Below are 27522 nucleotides of genomic sequence, written 5' to 3'. Positions count from 1 at the left end.
TTTTCACCCTTCACGTTTCAAGGGTTTGAATGGCAGTGTTTACCTTGAGGCAGCACTGCAGAAAATCCCAATCTCACTGGCAACTGCAGCTCTCCTGCATCAGGAAAATATTTTTCCTTCGAACATTCTGATATGACAGTCAACTCCAATCAATGAGGATAGTTAAGGTTGCTTGTGATAGACGTGTATTTGAGAAAGGCTTAGATGTCCAAACTAGAGAAGTGGTATGAGTTGACAGAGGAACCGTTCTACCATATCCTGGATAAACTGATGCTTTTTCCTTTCCCTGTCTGCTTAAATATTGAAGCCTGATTCATTATCTGATTTAAGAAGTGAAAAGATAAGGGTACAACATATTAGAAAGCATGAGGCTTATTTACAAATTTTTCCATTTAAAAAATCTAAACTAGCGTGTCAGTTACCCTTGAGATAAACACGATCACCAAAATGGGACCATATTCTCTTTACCATGGGTAAAATTGTTACATAACAGTACTCTTCCTCATTCCTAAACTCCAGCTACCCCTGGAAGAAGCTCATTAGCAGTAAAAAGTGCAATAGATGGAGGCGGATTCCAAAGAACATAAGAATCTTAAGGAGTTGGGACGTAATTATTAGCAATGTTGGAGAGTGCTACACAATGCAAAGTACATATTCAATGCTATCTCAAATGCTTGGCATAAAATTCAGCTTTCTACTTGTTATGCCAAGATCGGTTCCCTTCCCACCTCCTTCAAAATATCTACAAATACCAGGTATTTGGATAACATCTTAACTTATTAAAAACTTTTGTCCCAAGAGGTCCATTTCACAGCTACAAAAAGAACAGAGATCAATATAATGAAATGAAAAGTAAGGAAATAACGAAAATAGGGACATTAAGATAAACAACCAAAGTTAAGCTTCCCCTTGCAAAAGCCACCAATAAGTCAGCATTTGTAAAAGGCATTCTATGGGCACTTTGAGTAGACCCTTGAAAAGATGCCAAAGAGACCCACTTTCAACCCCCAACAAGCCAAAAATCTAGACGAGAATACATATAGCCTAAATGTAAAATGAATGATTCATTGAGTAAAGAGTAAAGGTGGAAAAGACGTCAAGCACCAATGGGTCCAACTCCCTCATCTCATGAAAGAGAAAACACAGCCCCAGAAGTCACGTGAACTGAGAGGCACCTGACTGGACCCCAGGTCTCCAAGCTTCTAAACATAAAGACAGTTCCACATCATTGGCCAACGTTTTCCCAAAGGGGATAATTATTCATCACCAAGAGCGGGATGGCTGCAACAGACATGGCTTAAAAAGAGCTCCAATGAGAGAGCTTCTAGCAATGGGGTTGTTGTGGGAAGGCCTTTGATGAGTTTAATGACCCTGAGTAAATTAGGTGCTGGGGCAAAACCAGCTTATTGAGAAACACTTCAAAAACCATGATACAATTGTTAAAAAAAACTTTAGCCAACCATCAAGCCTTAGAGTGCTCATTATGTGTTAAACATTGTACTTGTTCAAACTGAGGAAAATAAAAGTGCCCAAGAAGTAACACATTATGTCCCTGGCAATACCTTCTGCTTCCTACATCCAGATCCTATCTCCAGAAGAATCACGAAGAGCAGCTACCTGTGCTTTTGATGAGTTTTCCCAATTCTCTCCTCATTAATAAATCCTTACCTATCACCATGTAAGCTTAAGACATTAGTCCAATGCAGTATTTAGACAGTGTTTTTCCCCAAAATTTTGACTGTTACCCAAATTAGGAAATACATTTTATATATCTAGTATACACATGTATATTAAGCTATAGCAGAAATATGATGCAATAATACACTATTATGTGCAACATCTTTTGATCTTTCCCATACCTTTCTACTCTCTTTTTTCTCATAAGTTAAATATAAATGTGGATCATGATGTGTTAAATTAGTTTAATGACTCTAATAGATCATAGGACTTCTCAGGTGGCACAGTGGTAAAGAATCTGCCTGCCAATGCAAGAGCTGCAGAAGATGGGGGTTCAATGCCTGGGTTGGGAAGAGCCCCTGGAGGAGGAAATGGCAACCTACAAAAGTATTCTTGCCTGGAAAATTCCTTGTACAGAAAGCCTAACGGGCTACAGTCCGTGAAGTCACAAAGAGTCCAACAAGACTGAGCGACTGAGCCGGCACTCAATAGATCATAACCTATTTGAGAAATGCTAAGAGATCATCCATTCATTAATTCCCCATATATTTACTAAGGGCCTACCCAAGACCAGCACTATTTGAAGTATTTGGAAAACAGGAGTAAAGGGAACAATGGAAAGTTACATCCTTTGGGAGCTTACATTCTATTGCAGGGAGAACAAGTTAAAATATAAAATATACTGTATGTTAGATAATGATGAACTTTAAGGAGAAAATTGGAACAGAAGGGGAGATAGGAAGTACTGTTGAGGCACTTGTGGTTTTCAATAGCATGGCCAGGAAAGTTCCCACTAGAAAGGTGACATTTGTATAAAGACCTGCAGGAGGTAAGGAAACATCTAAGGAGGAGCCTTCCAGGGGTAGAGGAGAGAGAGACAGGCTGGACCTGAGGTCCGAGGGGTAGCAGATGCTGGATTTGTTGAGCCTTGGAGATCCCAGAATACCCAAGTCTGTTAAATTTGGACCTTTGAACATCTAATATCTTTAATCTAACATTTGTCTTCCAATCCCAAATGATCAAATCATAGCCATTTTCATTAGTAATAATCTCATCTCAAAACCTCTGTAGCAAGCAGCTCTAGAATCCACCTCTATCTCTCACGCACATCATGACTGTGCAGCGACTGCATTTTCCAAAGATGGCCACAACTGTAGCTCCCAAGCCACACGCTGTTCTGCAATGAAACTCTGCCTCTCTCTCAATTTTCTGCCGCTGTCTCAATAAGTGGAGACAGTTCCCTCCTCTGGGATCTGGACTAATACTCAAGCAGTAGAATAGGACTGATATGATGCTATATGACTCCTATGTCTAGGCTAGCCCTAGGACTTTTATCTCAGTCTCGTGAAATACTTTTACGTGGAACCCTGAACTACCATGTAAGAAGTCTGACTACCCTGGGAACACCCTGCTGGAGAGGTCACATTTGGATGCTATGTTCAACAATCCCAACTGAGATTCTCCTTCAGAATTCCCAGACTAGCCCTGTGAGCAAAGAAGTCATATTGAAAACTGTTGTTCTAGCCTCAGCTATTCCAGATCTCAGATATTCAAATTACTTTCAGCTAAGGCTCTAGACATTTTAGAGGTGGGAGGAGCTCATCTCATTGAACCATTTGCAAATTACTGACCCACGGACTCCATGAGCATAATACAATGGTTGTTGTTTTCTACTGCCCAGTTTTATGGTTTTTACATGGGTTCATGCTAAGTTGCTTCAGTCATGTCTGGACTCTTTGTGACCCTATGGGCTGTAGCCTGCCAGGCTCCTCTGTCCATGGGGATTCTCCAGGCAAGAATACTGGAGTGGGTAGCCATGCCCTCTTCCAGGGAATCCTTCCGACCCAGGGATCAAACCTGTGTCTCTTACGTCTCCTTCGTTGGCAGGCAGGTTCTTTATCTCTAGTGTCACCTGGGAAGTCCCTTTGTGGTGTTTATTATATAGCAATAGATAACCAGAACAGACTCCAACCTAAGGTGGTTCTCTGACCCTGCAAAGAGTCATACTACTTTGATGCTACCAGTGTTTTGCCGTGATGCTGAGGCAGAGTAAATCCTCATTACCTTTATTGTTTGGCTTGGTTTATGTAGAAGAGACATTTGATGCTCATAAAATAATTCATTTGCTCTCCTACATTTTCTCTTCTCCCTCGCAGTCAGCTTATGGCCATATGACTAGTTCTGAACCAACAGAATGTGATAAGAAGTAATTAAAACACTTCAGTGACATGGTAGTTCTAAGTAGGTGTGATTTCTCTAATTATTCTCTCTTGTGTATTCTCTCTTGTGCTGGAGCACAAACTCTGAGAAGATGTTGACTTCCCTGAATTTCTGTTGGAAAAGAGTTCCCAAAGAGAGCTTCCAGATCCCCACCAAACTGTGATATGAGCAAGAAACTGATCTTTGTTCTGTTAAGCTAAGTGGATTCAACACATCTTTTGTTACTGCAACATGGTCTAGCTGACCTAACTATTACAATTTTCATGATCTGTCATTATAGTCATTCTTTTGCATACACTATAAACTCCCTGTTTTTTTTTTTCCTGGGAGTTTCTATCCAATTGAATTCAACTCAATGCCTACTCAGCTCCTCCCCAAAGCAGCTATATATGGTTGGAGGAGGGTACTGACTCAGCAACCTCTCTGACTGATTTCTTTTTTAAAATTCATGAACAGTAATTTCAAGGGGGTCCTTGTGCTTCCTAGTTTGTTCCCCTAAATCTTCTTCAATTCATTCTCCAGTTTTCTGAAGTGACACTTCAAAATGCCTTTACTTTCTTCACATTAACGCCTCCTTCCCCAAATTTATTCTCAGCTGATGACTTGCTTCCTCTTTAACTGACAAAGTTGAAGCCACAGAAGAGGATTTCCACCCCTGCATGTACCAATCTGTCTGGATCTGTCCATATATTTTCCCTTCCCTTTTCTTAACTGTAGATGAGCTCTAGTTATACTCTGAATCTCATCCTATCTCTTCTGCTCAATGATATTGCTTCCGCAATCTCTTCCTCTCTCTGCTTTACTATAAAGCTGTTTCTACTGCAGGTCAACAGCACACAATCATTACTTCCCTTTAGGGAAAAATCCCTTGGAAGAATTCGCTTTACTCACTGTCTTCACTTTCTTTCTTCCCAGCTCTGCTGAATCTCTTTAAATTACCCTGAGCTCTCCTCTAAAGCAACTCTTGTCGAAGTCACCAATGACCTTCAAGTTCCTAAATCAAATGACCAGTTCTCACTAGACACAATTTCATAACAGCTATTGGAACAGTTGATCTCTTGCTCCTTCATGAAACATCTTCTTGACTTGCCTGCTAGGAGTCTATTCTCTCTTGATTCTCTTTGTATCTCACTTGATAGTCTGATCCTTTTTAGTGTCCTTTTCTGAATCATCTTCATTTGCCCAGTCTGCAAGCATTGGAAGACTCCTGGGCTTGATTCTTAGACTTCTTTTATTTTTCATCAATATTTATCCTTCCAACTGATCTTATCAGATTCAATGGCTTTTGTTATTAGCTATTTCATGATGAATCCAAAATTTATATTTTCAGCTCCGGCTGAATAGATTTTACTTCTGAACCTGATCTATATATTGTCTTATATAGGCAGCTCCACATTTTCCTACCTGGATACTTAATAGGCATCCAACTTAGCAGATAGAAAGCTAAACTCTTGTATTTTCCCCCACGATGTACTCCTCCCACGATCCCCCTATGACAGTAAATGACAACTGCTTTCACTTCGCTATTCAGTCCTCAAAGCTTGGGGTCATCTGTGGCTCCTCTTTCTCTTACATACCATATCCAGTCCTTCAGCAAATCCTGTCGATTCTATTTACCAGTTTCTATCCTGAGTCTAATCCCTTCTTACCACTGTCACTGCTCCCGTGCTATTTCAAGCCACCATTATAGCCATGAAGACTTCGCAATAACCTCTTACCTATGTATGAGGTATAACCCATAACCGTTCTTGCTCCATTGAGACTCATTTCCACACAATGTAAGTCAGATCACACTCTCATCTCAAAATGCTTCAGATAACTTAGCATCTTAAGTATTAAGTTCTCAGTGCCCTATATGACATGGCTCTGTGTCTAACTTGCATGAAACTCAGGCAGGTACCCACTCTGCTCCAGCCACACACCCTTTCATGCTTTTCCTTAACTTCACCAAGGAAGGTCTATTTCAAAGCCTTTGCACGGATAGTTTTCTTTGTTAGAGACATTCTTTTCTCAGTATATGGCTCCTACTTCATTTTATTTAGCTTTCTGTTTCAATTTCACTTGTTTAAAAAGGCTTTTCTCTGCCCACCTATGCTCTTTATCTCTTATCCTGTTTTATGACATAAAGTAACATAAGTACTTTATGTTACTTATCAATAATATAACAGTTTATAATTATTTGTTTACTGCCCCACATCTTGCCTTAGTAGGCCTAGAATGTGGGATCCATTTGGGTGACAACTTGATCAGATCTGTTCAATACCTTTTACTCTAGGACATGATAGGTGCTCAACAAATATTTGAATAAATTAATAGCTAAATGAATATGGAGCTCAGTTTTGAATAATGAATGAGAAAGTCTTCTATCTGAAAACCCTGGGTTCACCTGAAAAAAAAATCACAAGTCATCTGCACATGTCCAGTAGAATCAAACTGACTAAAGTTAAGACTCCTGGCATATAAAACAAACTCAGGATGGACAGCAAAAATAATAGTGAACCAAGGCTCTTAATGTCCCTGGCAGTGATCCACAGGAGATCAGCAAGAGATACAGCAGGAGCCAGCTTGGCGTCTGTGTGTGATATTAGCCCGTATTTCTCCTTCCTGAAAGAGGAAACCCATCCACATAAAGCAAATGAGGTGAAAAAAAAGCTGACAATGAGTTATAAATTAAATTAGTGGCATTCTCATTGGTTTATGCTTGTGCAGAGAAAGGACATTAGGCTGGAGCTAAAAGGGGTCATTTTAGGCATTTTTAAAGAAATTAAGTTTAGATTTCTCTCTCTGAAATCTTTTCTAGAAAGAATACACATGCCTATTTTTAACTTCTTTCTAAGCCTAAATCTTAAATGTACAACTTGACAAACATACCTTTACTTACAGGGCACATATAAGCCGCTTCAGTTGAGTCTGACTTTTTTCAGTCCAATGGACTGTAGCCCCTCAGGCTCCACTGCCCATGGGATTCTCCAGGCAAGAATACTGGAGTGGGTTGCCATGCCTTCCTCCAGGGGATCTTCCCCACCCAGGGATGGAACCCGCATCTCTTATGTCTCCTGCATTGGCAGGCAGGTTCTTTATCACTAGCACCACCGGGGAAGCCCTACTAATACGGACATCAGGGCAAAATATGAACATTGGTACAGGCTTAAAAAAATACAGGATACAGAAATATTGTACACACGCTTCTGAAATGACACTGGGGGCATTGAGTGGATGGATAGTCAGAAAAAAGAACACGAAGATGAAATATAAAAGGAATACAGGCAGTCAAAAATAAAATGGTTGAAGAGTAGAACATCTCAGTGACATACTCAGCTTTAGGGATAAGTTCTAATGAGGATGAATGGCTTGAATACTGGAGCATAAAGGAGCGAATATTCACTACCTTAAAGAAATCCATGAAGGAACACAGAAATAGAGGCTTATAAAAAGAGTTGGGCCTCTTTCCCTTATATTCAACTGACATTGGACTGTGCAGTTTTGACACCTTGTAAACTAATTCATCAAAGGATTACTTTTAAACAATGCTGTGTGTACCACCAGGAGGTATATATCCGCCAGACTCAACTTATGGATGCTTGACATCACATACATACCACTGTCACCGAGATGTGCTTTGTGGATCTGAGGCTCTACATGCAAGGCTGTGATTTTTCTATTCTAAAGTTCCCCTTCCATCTCTCTCTCTCTCTTTCACACACACACACATACACACACACACATGCAAGGTAACAAAGTAGAATGGAAATAAGAAGTCTGAGGATAATACATACCTTCAAGGTTTTTACAAAAGAATGACAAAATTCTAACTTCAACTGAGAAATGAAATGAATAATATTATAGGATCTTTAACATTTTGACTGAAGAGTCCAAATATTTCATTTCATAGATGAAGAACTGGGACAAAGGGACTATACATAATTTGCTCAACAAAACATACAAAGTTAGTGGAAAAGCTGAGATGGAAAGCCAGATGTTTGAGCTCTGTGGCATGTCCTTTTCATTTCACTAGATCTCCATCTTGGTATCTTTATTATTAATATTAGGATCATTTTACAAGCAAAACAAAGCACAACAAAACCAACATTCCCTTGATGGAGTAAAATCTTCAATAATAAGTATATGTTTACAGGTCTGTTGGTGCCATGTTTTCAGAAGAGAGCAGAAAATTTCCTTTAAGAATATTTTAAGAACTTGAATTGCAGAAATACTGAAGAGTAACCATTCACCGGGCTTCTGGAGTCTGTACAAATCCAGTCCAGGGCTGATTTGTGGTTATAAAGATGACTGAGAGAGAAGAAAATGTGAAAGGTGTGGGTTTTAGGTTTTGAACATTTTCCTCACTGTGGCTTTCAGTGTTCTTATTCTTTCTTTAAGGAATGAAAACATCACTCTGATTTATCTGAGCGTAGGACACAACTCAGCACCACTAAAGACAATTTTTCTCCTTATTTGTATAAGCTATGTAATTGCATACTTTATAGAATGTTCCTAATAAGTATTTCCACTACCTAATTATATTGCTACCAGTTTTAGAAAAAGCCTTCTCAGCTCTAAGGTGTCTAATTTGTCCATCTTGAATGATCCATGTTTCATTTGTGAATCATGCGGTGTGATTTATAAGAATCTTGTATTTAGTTAAAACACTGAGTTCCCAAACATAACAAGTATAAATGGTTCAAATCTAGACCTATGCTTGTCACTGGTGGAAAAAAATTTCATATATTCCTTCAGGAAATAGAAAAACTATTTTTGTTAACAAGATGAACATGCATTTAAAGATGATACACAGAATGCAAGAAAAACTCAATTTCTTGAAGCCAGGGACTGTTTCCTAGTCATCATTGAACACACTACACTTAACACCCCTGGTTAAAAAGTAACACAATAAATCTTACTGAGTCTCTACTCTGCTACTCTGTACTAATACCTTTAGGATATTCTATTATGTTCAGAAAACAATTCTTTGACTTATTTTTTATCCTCATTACTTTATTCAATCATTACCCTCATTTTTAAACTGATAATCAAAGCTTTATTATTATATAATGATTGTTGTTATTATTATTTAGTTTTAAGTAGGAATTCTATTGTACCACGGTGGTCAAATTGGTACTGACTTTTTGTTTATCCTCTTCTTATATAAGAGGAAACTGAGAAGGGGATGAGCTAACAGGGCTGCAGTGAAGATGTGTTTCTAGATAAATCCATTTTGCAGGGCTGTTTTCAAAAATGTTTGTTTCAGTCAATATGAAAAGAGTCCAGATCACCTTGAAGACTTTAACCACAAGCCTATATCTTTGTTAGTTAATAAGGAAACTATAATTTATGGCTGATATTAAGTCAGGAAGTGCAAAGCAATTATTTTATAGCTGAAAACTCTCCTGTGAATATCAGTTCACCATCTAGAGACCATTTTCACAGCTTATCCTTCACTTTATGTAGGGAATTGTATCACAAGGGACAGAACTCTTCAGCAGTACCACAATATCACCATTATCATCTCTATTCTGATAAGCTCCATCAATCTTGTTGATGAAATGTCACTCACTTTTCTTCCCAGACTTGATATTCTCTTTGCAAGAAACACACACACACGCACATTCCACTTTCTACACTGTTTATGTTTGTCTGGGGAAAACACATAAGAAGGAATAACCTTGACTGAGGATACTCATGAACTGTTTTCACCAAGATATCAAATAATTAGAAGACTCATCTTTAAGTGGGCTTCCCAAATGGTGCTAGTTGTAAATAATCTGCCTGCCAAAGCAGGAGACTTAAGAGACATGGGTTTGATCCCTGGATTGGGAAGATCCCCTAGAGGAGGGCATGTCAACACACTCCAGTGTTCTGGCCTGGAGAATCCCATGGGCAATCCCAGACTCCTGGCAGGCTACAGTCCATAGCTTCATAAAGGGTCAGACACAACTGAAGTGACTTAGCACAACACACACATCTTTAAGTGGTTGCAGGAAAATTTTAAGCAGAGGTGGGGAAATGGAGTATATTTTTGCAAAATATTTGAAATGAATTAATAGACAAAACTTCATGAAGAAGTTCTTTGAAATTAGAATTTATCAGTGGCTCTCAGAATTTTCATCGCATGATATCCACTCTTGACCACCATTAATCTGAGGATTCAAGACAAGTATGAACCATAAAGTTTTGTGTGAAGTAGATTTTAGATCTCTTTAAATTTGTACCCCATGATCTTCATCCTATGATCTTTGAAGAAGTTGAGTAGAGAATTCCAGTAGTGTGTACTTAAAAAAAAAAAAAAATGAACAGCATTAAAGTCCCTGGTGTAAATGGGAAGATGGCTTGGTCAGCCTACAGTTGACTGAAAAAGGACTAAGGGAAAACAGACAGACACCACCCTGAGTAAAATTTCACATCATCACACAGACACACCAATGCAAAATTAAAACAGATTTCCACCTGAGAATTCAAGAAATGTTCTACCTTGCCCCACACTGGTAAGAAGCCGATTACCACAAGGATGGATAGTTACCCATGGCGAAGAACGGGATTCCCAGCAGGGTGGAATTGTACTTTCCATCGGTGATGAAGAAGATCCCAGCTGCAGTAATGACAGAGATGCACACGGTGAGCACCCCCAGGAGGCCCAGGAAGGGCTTGCCACGCAAACAGTCCTTCATGGAGCTGGAGAGGGTGGCTGTGGTCAGGATCAGCATGAGGCTCACTAGGACCTTGCTCCTGGCCAGGATGCTGGTCTTATGAAAGTCTCTCCAGAGGCTAAAGGATGCTAACGAGTAGAGCTGGAGGTCCTGGTGCTCCTCCTGGAGCTTCTGCATAAGTTTACAGAACTCATTCTCCCACTTCTCCCCTATGAGGTCTTGAGTGGCAGAGCCATAGGTCTGGAGGTAGTAGGTGATTTGAATGGCTCTGGCTGACTTGACCCGCTGGTCCTTGCTGTTTGGCACTTCCACTACCCCGCCCAGCTGGTGTCCAATAAAACTGTTTCTCCCATCCTTGAAAACAGAAAAAGGGGAGACTGAAGTTACCAGGGGGATGCAAATTCCAGAGAACAGATTCTTACTCTAAGTGAAGGGGCACAAAAGGCAGAGGTAGGCTCTAGCAGTTGAGGAACTGATGTGGGTGGAGTAGCATGTGATGAGTTTATATTCAACCTTTTGGAGCTCCATGAGATACCATGCAAGATGACTGGGATTAGAAAGAATGCAGAGTATCATGAAGTTATACAAGACTCGCCACATGCAAAGGAAAATGTACATACAGATTATGTTGATCTCACCCATAACCTCATTCTTACCATTTCCTTTTGGAATAATCAATCGTATAACTCCTTTATGCATGATCAAGTTTAATTATTCACTTTTGTGAATAATTAAAAAGTGAAGCATGGCATGAAGTTAACAATCTTTAAAAAATTACAATAATAATGTATTTTAAAAATATACTAAACTTTCTAAGGCTAACACACACACCTACATCAATACACACACCTCCATTAACACACACACACACGCATACACTAACACACCCAAGCATTACAAACATCCCTCCTTGTTTATATTTTGGGAGTTCACCTGTGTATTGTAGAACAAGTAGAAGAAAATACTGCTTTTTAACAAATAATTTAATAGCACTGAAATGTTTACTAAATATAATGTGAGCACTTGTTCACTCATTACAACCTAATCCACCAGTTGTAGGTTGACCAGAAAACACAGTGGACAGACTCTCCAAATGAGATGGATAAGACTTCAGGTGGGATTGTCAAAAGTCATTTCAATTTCAGGATTTCACATGAAGTAGAGTGGACAAAATCAAAAGAGTGAAGTGAAAGTCGCTCAGTTGTGTCCGACCTATACAGTCCATGGAATTCTCTAGGCCGGAATACTGGAGTGAGTAGCCTTTCCTTTCTCCAGGGGATCTTCCCAACCCAAGGATTAAACCCAGGTCTCCCACATTACAGGCAGATTCTTTACTAGCTGAGACACAAGGGAAGCCCACCAAAAGAATAGAGAATTCAAAAGATGGACACCGAGTTGCTTAACCAGATTCACAGCAGTTAATTCTCAACCAGTGTGCTGTACATTCAGAAAGAAATCCCAGACAGCCATCATCAAATTTTAATTAATTTTGCCACAACTGTCATGTGTAATGGCTGTGGTTGTTAGATGGATTATTGAACCCAGTGGCAGGTTGCAAGATGGATTCTGGTTCTGAAAATGTGCATCAGGTCCTGGAGGAGACACAGGTACAAAGGTGAATTTATGTCATGAATAGATTGTGCACTTGCTACATCAGGCAAGACGTTTATCTTGTGAAGATATAAGGGTGGAGAGTCAGAACGGGAAACAGAAAGGTAGCAGATAAGGGCCCCAAATCCAACTCTGTGGTCACCACTACTATCTTCACAGGGCTGTGAGGCGCTGCGTACTCAAGGGATGTTATTGTGGACTTGTTAGATCAGATACTTATATCCGAAGTATTTGTTTTTATACCAAAGCAGCCCTAGAACTTGAGAATGTGTGGAAACACAAAAAACTTGAGAAATTTACAGAGAGTACAAATATTATTATGCAGGTCAAGAAGCAACAGTTAGAAGTGGACATGGAACAACAGACTGGTTCAAAACTGGGAAAAAGCACATCAAGGCTGTGTATTATCACCCTGCTTATTTATCTTATATGCAGAGTACATCATGCAAAATGCTGGGTTGGATGGAATCAAGATTGCTGAGAGAAATATCAATAACCTCAGATATGCAGATGACACCACCCTAATAGCAGAAAGTGAAGAGGAACTAAAGAGCCTCTTGATGAAGGTGAAAGAGGGGAGTGAAAAAATTAGTTTAAAACTCAACATTAAAAAACTAAGATCATGGCATTTGGTCCCATCACCTCAAGGGAAATAGATAGAGAAACAATGGAAACAGTGACAGACTTTATTTAAGTGGGCTCCAAAATGACTGTGGATGGTGGCTGTAGCCACGAAACTAAAAGGCACTTGCTCCTTGGAAGAAAAGCCATGACAAACCTAGACAGCATATTAAAAAGCAGAGACATCACTTTGCCAACAGTCAAAGCTTTGGTTTTTCTTGTAGTCATATACGGATGTGAGCGTTGGACCATAAAGAAGGCTGAATGCCAGAGAATTGATGTTTTTGAACTGTGGTCCTGGAGAAGACTCTTGAGAGTCCTTTGGACTGCAAAGAGATCAAATCAGTCAATCCTAAAGGAAACCAACCCTGAGTATTCATTAGAAGGACTGATGCTGAAGCTGAAGTTCCAATATTTTGGCCATGTGATACGAAGGGCCAGTTCATTGGAAAAGACCCTGATGGTGGGAAAGACTGAGGGCAGGAGGAGAAGAGAGCAACAGAAGATGAGATGGTTGGATGACATCATGGATTCAATGGATATGAAGTTGAGCAAACTCCAGGAGACAGAGAAGGATGGGGAAGCCTGGTGTGCTGCAGTCCATGGGGCTGCAAAGAGTAGGACACAACTGAGACAGAACAACAACAGCAAATTTTATTAGTAAAGACCATCAAGAATTGCAGGAAAAATTTAATAGTCACTCCATATACCCATTCCTCCCAGCATGTTAAATAAAAACAGTCTATGTCAGTCTCTATTTCTGCTTTGCAAATAAGATCAACTATACCATTTTTCTAGATTCCACATATATACACTAATACACAACATTTGTTTTTCTTAGTCTGACTTACTTCACTATAATATATGGATACCAAGGGGGATGGGTATAGAAGGAATTGAGAGATTTGGATTGACATATATACACTATTGATATCTATTGATAAAATAGATAGCTAACGAAAGAATACTGTATAGCACAGGGAACTTTACTTAATGAACAGTAGTCACCTGAATGGGAAGGAAGTTCAAAATGAAGTGGATATATGTATATGTATGGCTGATTCATTGTGCTGTACAGTAGAAACTAACCCTTCGCAAGAGGTGGCTGGGAGGGATCGGGGGCAGGAGGAGAAGGGGATGACAGAGGATGAGATGGCTGGATGGCATCAATGACTCAGTGGACCTGAGTTTGAGTGAACTCCAGGAGCTGGTGATGGACAGGGAGGCCTGGTGTGCTGTGATTCATGGGGTCGCAAAGAGTCAGACATGACTCAGCGACTGAACTGAACTGAACTGAACTGAGAAACTAACACAACATTGTAAAGCAACTATACTCTGATAAAAATTAATAAAAAACAATTTTTCTATTTAACTAAACCTAACTCTAAATGAACAATATATTTCTAAATAGAGTTGTGAGAATATTTCCCCTTCATTTGGCATTATTTCCCACTCTCTATGGCATCTCTGTAATTTCCCCATCTTTTTTTGTGTTAAAAGCCAAACTGAAATTCTGGCTGTAGGTTCCCAATGCTCTGCCTTTAGTAAACTCTCTGGAGTCCCCTAGTGAGCTGCAGGTGGAAAGGTGAGGTGGCATTGAGGGAGGAAGTGGGAAATCCTGCCCTGGTACTGAGAGGTTTTCAAGGATGGCTTTTGTTCTTTCAGTACAGGTCAATTTGCTCCTCTTTTAGGCTTGTTTATTTTCACTTTAAGCTTGGTATATGTTTTAGCTCCACCCTTGTTTCCACGTCTTTGAAATCCCATCTGCGATGTTGACTTGTGCTTCAAATTATTTGGAAAAAAAAAGTATTTTAAAGGCTTTATTTTTTCACTTAAGAAAGTGCAGTTCTGTCTTTACTCATTTCTGTCATCAAAAAGATTTCTGAGGGATTGTTAGCAGCAGAACCAAGATTTATGTCTCCCTCAGGCCTCATTTGGAGATTATTCCGGATCAAAGAGGGTGCTGATAATGTGTCTGGACAAAAGTCAAAATGTTGAAGAAGGCAAAATACAGATTTTTAAATAGATGGTCTATACTGGGTTTGGCTAGCTGTTAACTGCTTCTTTTAAAATGGTCTACTATTCATTTTTTACAAAAATGACTTCATAAAAGATATGCTTTCATCTCATTATATGTAAATGAATGTAACAGATTGAATGCCTTTCTCTCTCTTAACCTGCTCTACTTCACACACTAGGATAAAATAAACAGTCTTTGCACATCCTTGAATCAAAAGCTCTATTGAATGAACATCTTGTACAAACCGTTGGCCCAATCAAATCTACTCAATACAGTCCAGAAATAGACCTCTGCACATTATTTGTAAGAGAGAGTTCCACTCTTTTGTGGTAGAAGAGTCAATTCATTTCCCAACACATGAGTGCTTCTATGTAAGAGAACCAAAGAATGAATATAATAATCATTCTCTGGGTAGAAATTCCCTGGGTTTGTAAGGAGTCAGGTTGGATTCATGGAGGGAACATTTAATCATGTGACCTGGGCTGTAATGTGCATCTCTTAATAACTGGATAAGAAACCCTTGGCTGGTTCATTTCCCCTTCTAAGTTTCAGTTTTCTCATCTATAAAAAGAATGATATGAGTAAAAATGTTTACATAATACTGAAGAATTTTTTCAGCTCTATCATGAATTGAACTAATATCAGTAAGTGAAAGTGAAAGTAGTGAGCATTAGTCGCTCAGTCGTGCCTGACTCTTTGCGACCCCATGGACAGTAGCTTGCCAGTCTCCTCTGTCCATGGAAATTTCCAGGCAAGAATACTGGGGTGGGTTGCCATTCAGGGGATCTTTCTGACCCAAGAATAGAACCTAGGTCTCCTGAATTGCAGGCAGATTCTTTATTCAGGTCTCTAACCCATATCCTTGGGTCCACTTCTGCTCTCTCTCAATGTATACTTCACATGGATGCCAGAGCCTGCTTGGACAGTTCTAAATAAGCTCACATCATTTATGCACCTAAAGCCTTCTACTGGCTTTCACTCGCACTAGGAATAAAATAAGAACCGCTTGCTAGGTCTGCCAGGCACTGCATGGCTTGCTGCTGGCCAAGCCCTCAGGCCTCTTCTCCTGAACCCCACTCCAGCTGTCCTGGTCCTTCTTTCTACTCTGAAATACACCAAGTTAATTTCCACCTCATGGCCTGTGCATTACTCACCCCTCTGCCCGGTGCTTCTGTACTATGGCTGAAGCTTCTTCCTCACAGAGGGCTTAGCTTCAAAGGGACCCTTTGAACCATGTAATCTAAACTAGACACCTTCTTCCCAGTACTCAGTCCTGTTGGCTCGGCCCAAAAGTTCATTCAGATTTTTCCATAGGGTGTAACAGAAATATTTTGTTTTCTCCCTACTATTTCTACCTGAAACCATCTTATCTAATGATGTAGTTGTTCCTCTTCTGTTTCCTTCATTAGAATGTGTGCTTGTTGAGAGCTGGCACCATCCCGTTTGCTGGTAATCTCCCTGAGCCTAGAACAAAGCCTGGTATATAATAAACACTCCATAATATTTGACTCAGTGATTCACGCTGAGTGTATTTAACTAATCACGGGTCATCTTTTAGAGCCTGCTTCCCTAAGAACAGGGAAAGTAAGAGATAATATAAGTGTCTGAGATTAGTAGGCAGTCAGATGAAGAGAGGTATAGTATATAGAGAGATTAGAAGTTGGTAGAGAAGAAAACAAACTTTACCCTTTTTTCAATCTCTTTTATCTAGTGTGACCTGAGTCCAAAATATGTTTCCTCTTCTATTTTTCACTGCACAAGCAAGCATGTGCCATAAGCTAGTGAACAGACAGGAGACTTGGGGAGTACCTGGAAAAGGCATTTATGTACATCATGGGGCTGGATCATGGATTATGCACATCATGGAACAGCAAATGATGTTTAGGGAACCAAAGTAAGTGATGGGATTTGAGAGTAGACAAGAAAGCGGGCCCTCTTCTGTAAGGACTGTGAAAGCTTTAATAAAGGAGTTGGACTTAATGTCTTGTAATAGGAAACTACTGGTAAATTCTAAGCAGGGGATGACATGATTTACTTTCTGGAGTGCTCTCTCCCTGTACTGTGGGAAATGATTTAGGGAGTTGGGGTGACTCTAAACGAAGGAGGTCAGTTAGGAACTCCCTGCAGTATTTCAGTTTCTCGATGCAGCATGAAAAAAAAATGTCTCTGGTAGGTGAATGGTTCCAAGGTGAATCAATAGAATTACAGGTCACGATGCTATCTCACAGCCAGGAAGCTCATCACATTATCACATTAACTCTTCAGGAGCAGTAATGCCAGAAAAAAAAAAAAAATCTTCCATTCTTCGGGTCTTATTTTGTTTATGGCTACTACTTTGTAGCTTTTAAAATTACTCCACCCAATCCACACCTCTGCAGTAGGAAATGAAATCAAACTCTTTAGAGATAAGATCAAAGCATAAATCCTCAAAGAAATACAGGAGGAAAGACATGTTAATGTTTTAAACTGTTGTGCAGAGAAACAAATTATTCAATGATGCTTTGAAATTATAGGGGACTAAAGTTCATATCTGCTTAGTATATGTGTTAGGTTGATATTAAGATACTTTCTGTACAAGATAACTTGGCAGCATAGCTCCTGTCTAGAACAACTGTACTTTTGATCTCATTGATTTTCAATACAGTCGACACTGCATGGATACTGGAAATTTTTAGATGGTCAATAGTCTCTAATTGCTGAGAAGAAAAACCACTTTGTATGGTACAGATAGTGACATTTCTAAAAGAATGGTACATGTTGTTGTTCTTATTGTTTAAATAAGATATTTTTCTTATATTTATTTCTTAACATATCTCTGTTTTATTCTCAATACTGATTACACACACAAAGTAGGATTTAACAAAATCTTCAGTTATCTTGGATTTTTTCTCTAGAGCCTTATGCTTAGTAGAAACAAGCAAATAATGAGAAAGCAAGTTCCCACAAGGTACTTGGATTTTTTTATTAAAAAAGCCATTTTCAGCAGGAAGAATTTAAAGTATTAAAATGCCCTAATAAAGCATAAATTAAACCTCTTATGTGACCTTGCTAAGCTTGACATTACTAAGAGGTATACATTTTAAAATTTCTTTCAAAGAGGAAGGTTAAAAAAAGTAAGGTTTCAGGGTTGAAATAAAATGAGAGCTTTAGCCAATGAGAATGTAAAGTAAGTTTAACAAAACTCTCTAGCTTATTAATTTTTAACACATGTGGCAGACTCAATTTCTAGATGCAAGCACTTTATTTGCATTCTCCTAGGTAACTCTCCAGCCTCTCTCAGAGGAAGTGCTATTCTGGAGTAGCCTCAGGTCACCCCTGGGACATAGGGACCTAGCAAGAGGAAGAAAAGCAGGGTGACATAGCTCAGAGGCATAGCCAGTCATCTGATTCTTGTTTTTAACGCCACTGCTCATGTTCCTAACACACTTGCACATACGTTTGAATGATCTGTGAATATTCCTGAATGAAAGGAAATAGAAGGTTAGATACACAGATTCAAGAGGCCACTGCCTCATTTAAAGTTCCAATGTCATCACCATCAAGCTGTGGAAGTCTCTTGAGCTCTGGGCACGTCAGCTTTATTATTGGCTAAAATAAGATTTATAAGGGCTTCTCTCATAGCTCGGTTTGTAAAGAATCTGCCTGCAATGCAGGAGATCCCGGTTCGATTCCTGGGTCGGGAAGATCCGCTTGAGAAGGGATAGGCTACCCACTCCAGTATTCTTCAGCTGCCCTTGTGGCTCAGCTGGTAAAGAATCCGCCTGCAATGTGGGAGACCTGGGTTCCATCCCTGGGTTGGGAAGATCCCCTGGAGAAGGGAAAGGCTACCCAGAATCCCATGGACTGTATAGTCCATGCGGTCGCAAAGTTGGACATGACTGAGCGACTTTCATCATCAAGATTTATAAGGTATTGTGAGGATCAGGTGTGTTAATATACAAAAAACACTTAGAGTAGTGGTCAGAAAATGTTGGAAGTTGTTAACATGGCATCAATTAAATATTTGAATGGGACTGTTTATTTACTTAGCTATCTAGCATTATTTCACATTTCCCAGTAAATGTCTACGACGGTGATAGAAAGAATACAGGGTCCAGGGTCCAGACTGGTTGTGAATTCCACGTTTGCTGCTCTATAGGAGGGTGACAGAGGACAAAATGTTTGCCTTGTCTGAATGCCAACTACATCATCTCCAAAATAAAAGATTTGGCTTATATTATCTCTGAAGATTTCACTAGCTCTTTATTTAATGATTCATCCTTGGTAAAGTTATCAGACACTACAAAGCAGGCTAGAGAAATCTGCCCTAAGGAAAAAAATAAATAAGAAGAAAGGAGAAACGCATGATGACCCATGTTCATTTCCATAGAAACAAGAAACTTTTTATCTTCTCTTAAATCTGAACCAAGTAGCTTTTTCTCCTCTTTGAGGAATTTCCAGAGAGAATTTTTCTCAAATGGTAAAAAAATCAAGACTTTTCCCCATTTTACCTAGATGGAAATCATCTCTCAGTAGCTCAGATGAATTCATTTATTTCTTAGATGATAGTAAAATTCACGTTTTCTTCAGATCTCTATTTCATGAGTATCCTCCCCACTTATTCACATAGTAAAATAAATGCATTTAATTTCTCCTCAACTCAGATGAAATCTTTACACAAACGTGTAAGTAATGTGTGGAAGTAGAGTTAATAACTACATTAAGTGTGAAGCATGTAACAATGACTTTTTTTATTTCTCTGTAAGTCATTAGTGACCCTATCCCCCACATTTCCTTTAAAATGACTCATTTAAATTTCATTTTAAATTAGTCTTTCACAAAGTGAAATGACCACTCAGGGCAAGTATCCACTATTAAAAGAGATTCAGTGCTGACACTGGTCTACACAAAAGAAGCTGGCTGTCACTCACGCCAGCGTTTGAGGAATGCAGAAAGCTCCCTTCCGGAGAAGGATTGAAAGTCTGCTGTGATAGGCTTTCTTTGGGGATAAGACTCTATTTTACAATCATGTGCTATGTAAGAAGTCTTCCCGGGTGGCTCAGCGGTAAAGAATCTGCCTGCAAGGCAGGAGCCGAAGGAGACATGGGTTCAATCCCTGGGTCGGGAAGACTCCCTGGAGGAGGGCATGGCAACCCACCCCAGTATTCTTGCCTGGAGAATCCCATGGACAGAGGAGCCTGGTGGATAATAGTGCACAGGGTCACAAAGAGTCTAACACAACTAAAGCAACTTAGCGCACACCCATGCACGCTTTGTAAGGAGTGTGAGGTTAGCACCTGTGAATGGAACAGTAGCTCAGACTAACAAACTGCTGAGGCCAACCTCAGTGTAGAGCCCAGGACATCATTCCATAAAGGGGAAAGTTAGGGAAGAGCGAAGCTGTAGGTACTGCGGGCAGTAGTACGGTAAACTGATGGGGCACCAAGGACATGACAGAGGTGGCAACAGGTAAGAAGGGAAGTCATTCTTTCATTCCAGAAACATTCAGTGAGGACCTGCTCTATGAGAGCCAGCTCTTGAGGACAGAATCGTGAACAGATACAATTTTTATCCTCAAACAGCTTGTGGTTTTGCAGTGCCGTGGGAGATGGAGGAAGGTAAGTAAGCAGGCAGGCATTTTATATATTATGATACTAGTTAACACAAGGTGTTAAGGTACCACTAGATGGAATCACTAGCCTATCAAGGACTAAGAAGACTTCCAAAGAAGGTGGCCTCTTAGCTGAGACCTGAAACACGATAACAATTCCTTAAGTGAAGATGGGGGATTTGGTTGGTGGACCTGGGGAGGTGTGGTCTTCTAGGCAGAGGGACCAGCATGTGCAAAGGCCTGGAGACAAGCGTAAGATACTGCATTACTGGCACTTTGGTAATGACTGGAATTTACAGTGGGGGGCAAGAAAGGGTGATGCAGAGATGTGGACAGGTAGTGAGTATGGAGATTTGCTTATTCGAAAGTTCTCTTTAAGTGCAATGTGAAAAATGAACTTCATGCATGGCCTTAAGGAAGGAGATGGACACTAGAGAGGGTCCATGGGACCATTTTTTTGTTTTTTGCCTTCCTCACAGCTCTATCGAATCCAAGACTTATCTAACTGATCAAATGGGCATCAGAAAAGGATTTTTCAGATTTTATGGCATGCACATTGTCTGAAAATCAATTTTCCCCACACCCGGGTCCTTTTCCCAAAGAACAACTCATTTTGGAGTGCTGAGAGATTCTTGGAGGAAAGCTTACTTTCTAGAGGTGAAGGGGTTGCTGAAAGGGATCTACTTGTTTTAATGATTTCCATAAATCTAATGAATTAAAACAAGACATGCTTTGACTGCTTAGGAAGGCATGTGTAGAAAGCAAAACAAGGACAAATAAATGGAAAATAAAGTCTCTTCCTTAGAAGAGTCTATGTTGTTGTTAAGGGCTTCCCTGGTGGTGCAGAGGTTAAAGTGTCTGCCTGCAGTGTGGGAGACCTGGGTTCAATCCCTGGGTCAGAAAGATCCCTTGGAGAAGGAAATGGCAACCCACTCCAGTGTTCTTGCCTGGAGAATCCCATGGACAGAGGAGCTTGGTGGGCTACAGTCCACGGGTTGCAAAGAGTCGTATCCCACTGAGCGACTTCACTTTCACTTTCTTTATGTTGTTGTTATGAAAACAAAGCCCATTAGATGGTAACAAAATAAAACTGCATACAGCATTAGAACTTAGGAGACGTCCGTTGAAGAATCAAGGTAACTGCTGAGGGCTGCAAAATGATACACATAGAGCATGAACTCAGCCATGTAAAGCTAGATATGCACATATCAATATTCAAAGGAAACTATCAAAATTTTAACACTGGCTCTTATCTGGTATAAAATTATAGGTCATGTCTACCTCCTTCGCTAATTATGCTATTTTATATTATCCTTTAAAAAAACCTATTGACTCACCCACAAAAAGAATAAAAAAGAAGTGTGTGAAGGGAACTGAATAAAGGGTAGATGGGAGTGAGAGGGATAAACTAAGAAAGACTTCAAATTTCACTCTAACAGGGAGTGGGAGAGGAGGAAGGCCAAGAGTGAAGAGTCCTTTAGTCCCAGATTCAAGTTCTAAACTTGAATTCAAGTTCCAGGCTTCTAAGGAAACAAATTATGGTGGTTCATTCATTCTCATGAAGGACTGTGGTTCTGCCCACTGAGATGGAAGGAATGATGGTATTCAGCTTAGAGTAACAGCAGATTCCTGGCTTCTAAGGGTAGAGTACAGCACTAACATTCACTTAACTCTCAAGGTGATCTGACCTTGCCCTTGGCTGAAGGATGTTTTCAGAGAAAAGACCACGAGGACCTTGGTAGTTCAATACAGTTTCCCTTGTATTGAACTTGAGTTCAGAAATGGTCCTTATGAGGTTCTCTTTTTGTCTTTGTACCTTTCCTTCCCATGCGTTTTTCTTTAATCTGAAAACAAAGCCAAATTATTTGACCAATCAAATTAAAAAAATTTTTGAGGATTTGATATACATAAAACATCAAGCTAAGCAAAAGCTGATTTCTTTTTCTTAAATTATCCAGATAATTGTGATGACAGAGGTCTTCATTATCAGATTGATTAAAACTTCCAAGAGACAGGCCATTTAATTTAAGCAGTTTGAAAACAATGTTGCCAGTTATGGGCCCCATTTTTCTAATTTCTATTTTTCTTTGCTTTCCAAGATTGCATAAAATTTTCTTTCAAAAGGCCTCTTCCGATAATTAATATGCATTTTTTCATTGTTGTTTATCACTCCAATTAGATTTCCAAATTCAGTGAAGATAGGAAATGAAGGTAGGACCTTTTTCCAGCAAAAGGAAATTAATTTGAGGCACATATCTCAACGAAATGTAGAGAAATTGACATACTAAGAAAGAAGAAACCAGTGGTGCAGCCTTTATTTGCAGCTGTGGGTGAGGTTACCTGTGTCTTAATCCTTTAATAAAATGAAGGTGCACCTTTGTTTCTCTACTGAAGATGAATCAGATCTTTTTTTTTTTTTAAGCATTATGTTTTAGTAGGAGGATAATTGTTTTACAATGTGTGTTAGTTTCTGCTGTCCAACAACATGAATCAGCTGTAAGTATGCATATATTCCCTTCCTCTTGAGCCTCCCTTCCCTCCCTGCCATCCGACCACTGTAAGTCATCACAGAGCTGTGTTGTACAGCAGCTTCCCACTAGCTATCCATTTTATAGAATGGTAGCATACATACTGGAGAAGTAAATGGCAACCCACTCCACTATTCCTGCCTGGGGAGTCCCAAGGACAGAGGAGACGGGCAGGCTAAAGTCTATGGGGTCGAAAAGGAGTTGGACACGACTTCCCAACTAGGCAACAACCAAGTGTATACAGGTCACTGCTACTCTCAATTCCTCCCCTCCTCTCTTTCCTGCACTGCATCCAAAAGTCCATTCTCTACATCTGCATCTCTATTCCTGCCCTGCAAATAGGTTCATCAGTACCATTTTTCTAGATTCCCTATATATGCGTTAATATACGACATTTTTCTATTTTTGACTTATCCTGAAGATGAACCAGACCTTAATACAGCATCTCATGGTCTTGTATCAACATCCTCCGTCCTCTTTCTTGACCCCACCTCCTTTCTCCCTACCCCTCCTGTCTTTCTCTTTCTCCAGCGCTCTCAATTTTTCTCATTCTTAGTTCCTTCCGCTCTGACCTTTCCCCTTCCTTTTCCTCCTCTTCCCCCTCCCATCTCTGTCTTTCCTTTATTTGAAAGACAACTACCACAAAGCCACAGCGAGGGGTAATTATTGAACTATGTCAGTAAAATGCCAGATAAAGAATACAGCGCTTGCTTAAGTCCATTCTATCTTCCCTAAATTACCTTTTCTTTTTAATCTCTGAAAGGACAGACATGCCTTGGAAGTATTATGTGTGATATACATTCTAATGAGATCCATGCAATTGCTCTTTACCACTACCAACCTATTCAGTCTCAAAGATATTAAAATAATTGAAAGCCTTTTGATAAACCCAAGAAAGTAGGTATTCTCCTAGCTCACAGCTCCATGAGGGAGCTAAATATTACTTTTAGGAGATGAGGGTGTCATGAGATGAGGCTGCCTTGACTCACTTTGCAACTATGTTAATATTTTTCAAGTTGACGGGACATATTTTAGTCAAATATATGGGTTAATTTAGCTCTATATTCCTGGATGTTCAACAGAGGAGCCTCTGGCTGTCTTGGGAGGTAAACTTTTAAAAATTACTTAAAACTTTTGGGATTTCCCTGGACCGTCCAGTGGTTAAGCCTCCATGTTTCCAATCCAGGAGGTGAGGGTTTGACACCTGGTTGGGAAATAAGATCCCACATGCTGCATGGCATAGCCACAAGACAAAAATAGCAAATAATAAAAATAAATAAAAATAAAAATTAATTAAAACTTTGAAAGCACTTGAATGAAAAATTAACCCAAAAGTAAAGTGCATGCTTTTTTTTTCCTTGATAACTTAACTTCCAGGAAAATATTATCCAAAAATCTTTAAAGGTTTATAAAATAAATTTCTGCTTTAATTTTTCTGGTGGTTTGTTGCTTTTCTGGTTGTTTCTGTTTAAGGCTAATATTAAAGTTTGTTGGCATTTCATTTATAAATGCTTGTCTGGTGTAGGAAAAAAAGTGACTCATAAAGTTGAGTGTGTTAAGCAAGGGAATAAGTCAGAAGCACTTAAGTTATGTCCAATGACTGCTGACTTTAGTTTTAGTAAGGCAGATAAAACTTAGTAATTTATTATTTAAACAAGATCAATTCAAGGAACACTTACAGGTGTGTGTTTTTAGTCCTATGCCTATGTGAGGCTTTTTAATTAATAATATTCACAAACTAGAGTCCTTAATTTGATTGCACATTCCTTTTGGCCTGGATTACATAGTAACCTGAGTAAGTTAGGTGGTAGAAAGTTATGATGGGTAAATAACAATGTGTAATGCTAGAAGGTATGACAATTGATTTACTTAGATTTTTAGGCAACAGGGAAAAATATGAAGACAGGACAATCTCATTATAATGAAAGTAATCATCACTGTAAATTTACTATTCAAAATCAGGCCAATTTTAAGTGGGCCAACCCACACTCCAGCCTTGGGGAGCTTAACTGCCTTTACTACATGAACATGATGGCCGCTTCTAGCCAGACATAAATACCCCTCTCCATTGTGTCGGTTCTTGTGTCACCTAGCCCTATTTCAATGGAGTCTGGAGACAAGGCTTCTAATCAAAATTGCAGTCCTCTTTCAGGTTGGTTTCAATTTGCTTCTGGATTTTTCAAAACAGGGCCAAGTTTCAGCAGCCCAATTTCTCATAATCTGACAATCAACATATTTTTTTTCCTTTAACAAATCACTACCTTTCTTTTCAAACTATAAAACTTTGGCAGAGAGAATTTCTTCCAAAGCTCTTAGTAGAAAATGGACTGAGGTTCCCTCCTGTTCTTCAGAGGAAAGACTTAGAGCACATACTACAGGTCATGGTTGCCTGGTGACGGTGACAGTGAAGCAAAAACCACTTCAGCATCAAGGGCCACGGGGCTGGAAAGAGCAGCTTGACTTCAAAGTTTAAAAACGTGGGTTTGAGTGCTGATTTAGCCACTTACAACCTCTGTGACTTTTAGAAAGTTACTTAGGTTCTTTGAGCCCCTTTTCTTTTATGAAATAGGACTGCCTAGCTCATAAGCTTTATTATGAGAAATGTTTTATGATATTGAAAGAGGGATGGCACCCTGTGTTATTTTTGCAAGGGCTCTATCAACAGTTGTTATCTAATTACAAAATGATGGTTGAGGGATTCTGTGATTTTAAAATGAATTAAAAACAGACCATGACCCTTGATACCAAAGACATTCCATCCACCCCCAGCCTATGCTACAAATACAGGAAGTTTCCAGGGTTCCCTGAGTAGGGTATATTTAGCTAAAAGGAGCAACAAAAAGATCCTGTCTGGTGTTCCAATCCTGGGTGTCTACTCGCCATGTGACTGAGAGCTTGCTCCCAGTTCAGAAGACAAAATGTACCTAGTATTTTTGGGGGAAATCTAGAGGAGTTGGCTCAAAAATTTTTTTAATATATGCCAAATGATCACCTGGACATAGGATTTCTCTAATCCAGAAAACAATCTATTGTCAAAGCAAACTTTCGGGTCAACTGAGCTTGTGAAGTTTACGCTCCTTCGCCGTGGGGCTCCCAGCATTCACTGGGTCCAGACACTGAGTCGGGCCCAGGCATCTCACTGCCATGTGCTTTTATTTTAAGCAGCAAACAGGTGGACTTCTGGATGTGACACACTCCAGGGTGAAAGGAGGGCCTGCTGCAGCTCTGTGGCTTTCTTTGCAGCTAAGACTATAATGGAAATAAGAATCAAATCTCCAGATTCCACAATACAGACGGCCCCCACTGCCAGTCCCTGTAACTAAAAGCACCTGGTGAAACCATGCAGGCACCTCACATAACTTCCCTATTTTACCACCTGTCTTTAAATTTCACTTATAAAATGGCAGCAGACAAGAGACAGATGAAGTGACCCTACACTCACATGGTTTCATTTTGTGTTTTCTGATGTGCTATCTGAGCACCCTACTGGATCATTCCAAGGGATATAATTTCATCCAAATATTTGATGAAACTTTGATTTTAATGTATTTGTTTCAGTACCAGTTCTCATGCTTGCTACAGATATTCAGTGTTCTCTCTAATATTCTATCACATGTCACAGGCATTATTGATGTTTGTTCAAAGGACACCAAGAACAGTGTCTAATGCAGTGTCAATAAAAATTCCATGTAATTCATCTTCCCCATTGATCACAGATATCTTCATTCAAATGAGTCTATTACATCTAAGTAAAGAGAAGGAAAAAAATGCCTACTGAGAAGTGCAAATACAAAAAGGGGACACAGACATGGCTTTCAACTGAGCACATTCAACAAAGAACTAGCCTTTTTTTTTTTTTTTTTAAGTACCTGCTACAAATGAAGCTGCTTTACAGACACAAAAATATAAAAGGCTGGTTCATTCTCCTTAAGACTATTCACCGTCATTTTCCTTTACTGCAACAGAGATTAATTCCCTGTAATTTTTCAGGTAGTGAGAGAATTCATGGTGAATATGTCAGGCCTCCTTATTAAAAAAGGTGAGAGGCTCTCTTTTTTTACAGAGCTTATGTAAAGAAGTCTAACATCTTTCATTTACATGGAAGTACTTTGTGGAAGCAGAGTTAACTTGGTAAGTGGGTGTCTGACTTGGCTGAAAAGATCAGGGCTACTTGAAGCCACTGCAATCAGTTATATAAGCAGATATTTAAGGGAGACTTTTCAAACACACACTGCTGTCAATGCACTGTTAAAAACACTGGTCATAACACACACACACAAAAGAGCGCTCCTGAGAACTGGGGCTGGCAGCTGTCTGAACCACACTGGAGCTCTCTACAAGGAAATCTTGAGTGAGGTTCTAAAGGAATAAAATGGCACTCAGGGCTAAGCTACCCAGTTTAGAATAATAAAGGACCCCTGCCTGGAAGGACGATGAGGGCCACTAACCCTCCAATAGCAGCTTGAGCAATGATGTTTGTTACTGCTCACCTAGGATGGAAAAGGATGATCCCACCTTAAGACAGACATCAAAAGGGGCTTGAAAGTGAAAGTGAAAGTTGCTCAGTCATGTCCAGCTCTTTGCGACCCCACGGACTATACAATCCATGGA

General features: G+C 39.6%; 1 protein-coding gene across 1 annotated transcript in view; it reads right to left on the bottom strand.

Annotated features, from left to right (window-relative positions):
• The window catches only part of LOC102188988 (patched domain-containing protein 4), a 56737-nt gene continuing 39606 nt past the window's right edge, over window positions 10392–27522 (bottom strand). The window contains exon 2 of the mRNA XM_018038656.1: window positions 10392–10895. Coding sequence (XP_017894145.1) covers window positions 10392–10895 — 504 coding nt within the window. The remainder of the gene's footprint in view (window positions 10896–27522) is intronic.

This window comes from Capra hircus, chromosome 23, assembly GCF_001704415.2.
Source record: "Capra hircus breed San Clemente chromosome 23, ASM170441v1, whole genome shotgun sequence".
In the NCBI taxonomy this organism is placed as follows: domain Eukaryota; kingdom Metazoa; phylum Chordata; class Mammalia; order Artiodactyla; family Bovidae; genus Capra; species Capra hircus.
Note: the sequence above shows the minus strand (reverse complement) of the source record. Positions and strands in the feature narration are given on the sequence as shown.